Source organism: Conger conger, chromosome 18, assembly GCF_963514075.1.
Source record: "Conger conger chromosome 18, fConCon1.1, whole genome shotgun sequence".
Classification (NCBI taxonomy): Eukaryota; Metazoa; Chordata; class Actinopteri; order Anguilliformes; family Congridae; genus Conger; species Conger conger.
In genome coordinates this window covers 24174760-24180759 of record NC_083777.1, presented here as the reverse complement: position 1 = coordinate 24180759, position 6000 = coordinate 24174760, and the positions used below count along the sequence as shown (strand labels likewise).

The 6000-nt window shown below is 53.8% G+C and overlaps 1 protein-coding gene across 11 annotated transcripts in view; it reads left to right on the top strand.

Annotated features, from left to right (window-relative positions):
• birc6 (baculoviral IAP repeat containing 6) overlaps positions 1-6000 on the top strand; it is a 134669-nt gene that overhangs the window by 53473 nt on the left and 75196 nt on the right. For all 11 annotated transcript variants that reach the window (XM_061227497.1, XM_061227491.1, XM_061227500.1 and 8 more), the window contains exons 45-49: positions 53-621; positions 1090-1265; positions 3102-3198; positions 3473-3667; positions 4110-4310. In XM_061227497.1, coding sequence (XP_061083481.1) covers positions 53-621; positions 1090-1265; positions 3102-3198; positions 3473-3667; positions 4110-4310 — 1238 coding nt within the window. The remainder of the gene's footprint in view (positions 1-52; positions 622-1089; positions 1266-3101; positions 3199-3472; positions 3668-4109; positions 4311-6000) is intronic.

The following is a 6000-nucleotide window of genomic DNA, read 5'->3' as shown; positions in this document are numbered from 1 at the left end:
AAGCGATTCTTTCTTGTGCGTAACCCTGCTTTGTTCCCCTTCCCTCCTCCAGGGGGCCCTTCCAGTCGGGGCAGGGGCCCCTGGACGCGCAGGTGAAGCTCCTGGAGTTCACGCTGGAGCAGAACTTCGAGGTGGTGTCGGTGAGCACCATCTCGGCGGTGATCGAGTCCATCACGTTCCTGGTGCACCACTACATCACGTGCTCGGACAAGGTGGTGTCCCGCAGCGGCTCGGACAGCTCGGTGGGCGCCCGCGCCTGCTTCGGCGGCCTCTTCGCCAACATCATCCGGCCCGGCGACGCCAAGGCCGCGTTCGGCGAGATGACGCGCGACCAGCTGATGTTCGACCTGCTGAAGCTGGTCAACGCGCTGGTGCAGCTGCCCCTGTCCGGGGACCGGGAGTTCAGCGGGCGGCTCCCCCCGCCCGGCAGCGCGGCCTCGGACAGCGTGTCCGACGAGGAGAAGGTGTGCGGCAGCAAGGAGGGGTCCAACGGGGGCTCCGCCCCCCACCAGGGCCCCGCCGCGGGCGTGGCCGACCTGGTGCTGGCCAATCAGCAGATCATGAGCCAGATCCTGTCCGCCCTGGGCCAGTGCAACAGCAGCGCCATGGCCATGATCATAGGTGCGTCCCGCTCCGAGCTTTCTGTCTCTGTTATACAGCTAGTTATACATAGAGTTATGTAATTAATTTCCCTCGGGATGAATAAAGTATCTATCTATCTATCTATAATTTGAGACACATTATTTGTTTTTTTTGGATATGTATTACGGCACAAACCATGAATATGAGGTTGAAGTGCAGACTGTCCGCTTTAATTTGAGGTTATTTCCATTCATATTCGGTGATCCGTGTAGGAATTACAGTACAACAGTTATTTTGAATAATGTTAAATGGTTCAGAATAATGCTAAAAGCATGCAATTTTATCATTAACGTTAACCACTTCAGTTAATGGTGCCCCTAATGTGGTAGGTCAAAAGGGCGCCAATCAGAAGCGGTGTCGTTTTTGCCGTGTAATTTAAGTGGCCCTAGTTGTCTCGTGCCGCGTGTTTGGCGTGTGAAAGAGCCTCCCCGCTCGTTCTCTCTGCAGGAGCCAGCGGCCTCCACCTCACCAAGCACGAGAACTTTCACGGCGGGCTGGACGCCATCTCCGTGGGCGACGGGCTCTTCACCATCCTCACCACCCTCAGCAAGAAGGCCACGGCCGTGCAGGTCATGCTGCAGCCCATCCTCACCTACATGGCCTGCGGATACATGGGCCGGCAGGTCAGGCTCCCAGACACCCCTGCGCCTTCTCCACTGCCCGTTACACAGAGCCCTCCACTGCCCGTTACACCGAGCCCTCCACTGCCCGTTACACCGAGCCCTCCACTGCCCGTTACACCGAGCCCTCCACTGCCCGTTACACCGAGCCCTCCACTGCCCGTTACACAGAGCCCCCCACTGCCCGTTACACCGAGCCCTCCACTGCCCGTTACACAGAGCCCCCCACTGCCCGTTACACCGAGCCCTCCACTGCCCGTTACACAGAGCCCTCCACTGCCTGTTACACAGAGCCCTCCACTGCCTGTTACACAGAGCCCTCCACTGCCTGTTACACAGAGACCTCCACTGCCCGTTACACAGAGCCCCCCACTGCCCGTTACACAGAGCCCTCCACTGCCCGTTACACAGAGCCCTCCACTGCCCGTTACACAGAGCCCAGACACCCCTACACCTTCTCCACTCCACGTATCATAGAGACCAGACACCCCTACACCTTCTATACTGCACGTATCATAGAGACCAGACACCCCTACACCTTCTCCACTCCACGTATCATAGAGACCAGACACCCCTACACCTTCTATACTGCACGTATCATAGAGACCAGACACCCCTACACCTTCTCTACTGCACGTATCATAGAGACCAGACACCCCTACACCTTCTATACTGCACGTATCATAGAGACCAGACACCCCTACACCTTCTCTACTGCACGTATCATAGAGACCAGACACCCCTACACCTTCTCTACTGCACGTATCATAGAGACCAGACACCCCTACACCTTCTCTACTGCACGTATCATAGAGACCAGACACCCCTACACCTTCTCTACTGCACGTATCATAGAGACCAGACACCCCTACACCTTCTCTACTGCACGCATCATAGAGACCAGACACCTCTACACCTTCTCTACTGCACGTATCATAGAGACCAGACACCCCTACACCTTCTCTACTGCACGCATCATAGAGACCAGACACCCCTACACCTTCTCTACTGCACGTATCATAGAGACCAGACACCCCTACACCTTCTCTACTGCACGTATCATGGAGACCAGACACCCCTACACCTTCTCTACTGCACGTATCATAGAGACCAGACACCCCTACACCTTCTCCACTGCATGTTTCGCAGAGCCCAGAAACATCAACACTTTTCCACTGCACGTGGAACAGAATCATCTGTATCAGTGTTTCTCAACTATTGTCCTCGTGACCTACTTACCAGAAGGTTTTTGTTGTAACCAGGAACTCACACCTGATTGAAAGAATCAAGGGCATTTGTTTCCCGAGGACTGGAGAAACACTGTATGTATATCATAGATATACACGCTGTACATTCACAGCTGTCATACAAGGTCCTACGGTGTCATTATCAGAGAACTTCTCTCGTCTAGAAGATTACTGAGTTGGAGTGGAAACCATTCAGCATTTCTAAATGATAATGTCCACCATCCCTCAACTGCAACAAGACAAGAAGTCTCAGCTCCATTTATAGATGGAAATGTAATTGTTATTGATGTAGTACTCTCTCTCTGGCTTTTCTCCCTCCCTCCCTCCCTCCCTCTCTCTGGCTCCCTCCCCCTCTCTCTCCTTCCCTCTCTCCCTTTCTCTCTCTGGCTCCTCTCCCCCTCTCTCCCTCCCTCCCTCCCTCTCTCCCCCCTCTCTCTCCCCTCTCTCTCCCGCTCCCCCCCCCTCTCTCCCCCCCCTCTCTCTCTCTCTCTCTCTCTCTCTCTCTCTCTCTCTCTCTCTCTCTCTCTCTCTCTCTCCCTCCCTCCCTCCCTCCCTCCCTCCCTCTCTCTCTCTCTCCCTCCCTCCCTCCCAGGGCTCTCTGTCCACCTGCCAGCTGTCGGAGCCCCTGCTCTGGTTCATCCTGAGGGTGCTGGACACCAGCGAGGCTCTGAAGGCCTTTCACGACATGGGTGAGCGGCCGCCTCTCTGCCCCTGTTCTCTCTGTGCCCTCAGCGGGACTGGGTGGAGTCGAGATCTGCTGTAGATCAGATGAAATCGGATTAACTCGCTGTGTTCTCGAGATGCCGGAGTCTCTGCTCTGGTTTGTGAACTTGGATGCGCTCACTCAGAGAGGAAGTCAGACATGTTTTCTTGCCACCTCAGGGGAGTGTCCATTTTCCAGTTTAAGCAATGGAGTAGTGTCTTTTTGTGCCTTTTGTAACGCCGTGTTTAATCTGTGCTTAGGTGGGGTGCAGTTGATCTGTAACAACATGGTGACCAGCACGCGGGCCATCGTGAACACGGCGCGGAGCATGGTGTCCACCATCATGAAGTTCCTGGACTCGGGCCCCGGGAAGGCAGCGGACGGCAGCCTGAAGGCTCGCGTGCTCGCCTCCGAACCCGACAACGCTGAGGGCCTGCACAACTTCGCCCCGCTCGGTACCGCCCCTCACTCACTCCTCATTGGCCCAATCCAGGCTCACTCACTCACTCCTCATAGGCCCAGGCCAGCCATTTCTCTCCCATGTTAAAGCAAATGCCATGGTAATTTCAAATAAGGGGGGAAAAATATATATATATTTTTGAAAATAAGGCCATAGTGTGTAGTAGTGGTTCTGAAAAGACATTGTGGATTGAGATCCGTGTCACAGATGAGATTCATTATGCAAATGAACCATTGACATTTAGCTTGATTGTTATTCAGTGTTGGTGTGTTTAGTCAAGTCTTCCAGGCTGTGAAGTTCAGACGAGGGGTGCCCATTTAGATGAAATCTGAGTCACTTCATGGTTGAAAATCACACCGATCTGAAGCTCGGCGCTCTTGCCGTTTCTGATTGTGCTCCTGGCCGCTGGCGTGACGGTGCTTTCTGTCCCCTCCCAGGCACCATAACCTCCAGCAGCCCCACTGCGCAGCCGGCGGAGGTGCTGCTCCAGGCCACGCCCCCTCACCGCCGCGCCCGCTCCGCTGCCTGGTCCTACATCTTCCTGCCGGAGGAGGCCTGGTGTGACCTCACCATCCACCTGCCCGCCGCGGTGCTGCTGAAAGAGCTGCACATCCAGCCCCACCTGGCCTCGCTCGCCAGTGAGTCCCGCCCAACACGCACCCAACACCCACCCAATGCCCAACGCGCACCCAACACCCACCCAACGCCCAACACGCAACACCCACCCAACACGCAACACCCACCCAACGCGCACCCAGCACCCAACACCCACCCAACACGCACCCAACACCCAACATGCACCCAACACCCAGCACCCACCAAACACGCACCCAACACCCAACGCCCAACACACACCCAACGCCCAACACACAACACCCACCCAACACGCACCCGACACGTGAATCTAGTCTGAATACTGGGGGGGTTGTAATCCATGGACCCCAAGAACTGCAACCCTCTCGATCAGTGGTCTCCAACCCTACTGGGTCTGCTGGATTTGTTGTTGCTCTGCACTAAATTAATCTCAAATGATTACACCATTAACTCACCTCACCTGCTTACCTGGGTCTTAACTGGGTGCCGATTGTAAGTTGAAAACAAAAACCAGCACACCCAGTAGCTCTCCAGGACCAGGGTTGGAGACCACTGCTCTCGATCAGGGATCACCAAATCATGGTCCTCGAGGTCCAAGAACTGCTAGTTTTGCATCCTCCCTTCATCTGGGAGTCAGGTGTGAAGACAGTCTGGCCAAGCAGTAGCACTAATTGTTCAGGTAATTACTTGGTAGAAAAGCAAACCATGGTCGGGTTTGGATTTTGCGGGGCTGTTCGCTCCCCTCAGTAGATTCTGCCCTTGCATCGGTTCTGCTCCAGTCCGTGTTGAATGAACAGTGCGCAGGGACCAGCATGGCAGCAGCTCCAGCACTGCGCTGTCACATTCGGCTGCAGAGCCCGTTTTAATCTGTATTCCCATAAACGCTTCTGAGGTCTTTAGCATTTCTGAATTATTTATCCGCCCCTCATCTGCGCCGGCTCAATGCGCTCATATTTACCATTATTTATGGAATATCCTGCATATTCTCTCTCTGTAATATCTGTGGACAGCTCTGGCTCGGCTATGACATCAAAAACGAGCGGCTCCATTATAAACGGATTTTTCCACTCTCCATTGTTTTAAAAAAGCCATCGTCCTTGTCCCAGGTGGATTTAATCGCATTGTAAATGTACACACGGTGGGTTTTATACGGCTTAACGTTTACTGAATGAGTCACACGGTGGTTTTTATACAGCTTAACGTTCACTGAATAAGTAAACGTTCTCTTTCCTGGTCCCTCTACATCAGTGGGGGAGGCTCCAGTCCTCGTGGGGCTGTGTGTATGTAGGGTTTTTCCATGCTGGCTAAATGAGTTAAGTGGTTGTACGAGCAGTAGCTCGCTGGTAACTTGTGTTGCAGTAAATCATCTTGTTTAGGGACACGGGGAACATTGATGTGCCGTCCTGGGCTTATCAGAAAGCAGAGCTGAAATGTCAGATCATGTAAATGCTTGGGGCTAATTAGATGATTAGAAGAAGTTGGCATCAAATTCAGCGACCAATATGGCCCGTTTTGTCTTCCCTTTGGTTCCAGAGCTCATCATCTGTGGCTCTGGTCCCTCCGTGCACGACCACACCACCTGCTCTGTTCATATGTGTTCCTGATGGAACATGCTGTCTGAGCACAAATTGGTCTAAATGGATGTTGTTGGTGTGTGAAAATGCACATTCGGTGCGACTTGGTTTAAATCCGGGCTGCCAAGCCTGTTCCTGGAGACCTGCCTTCCTGCAGGAT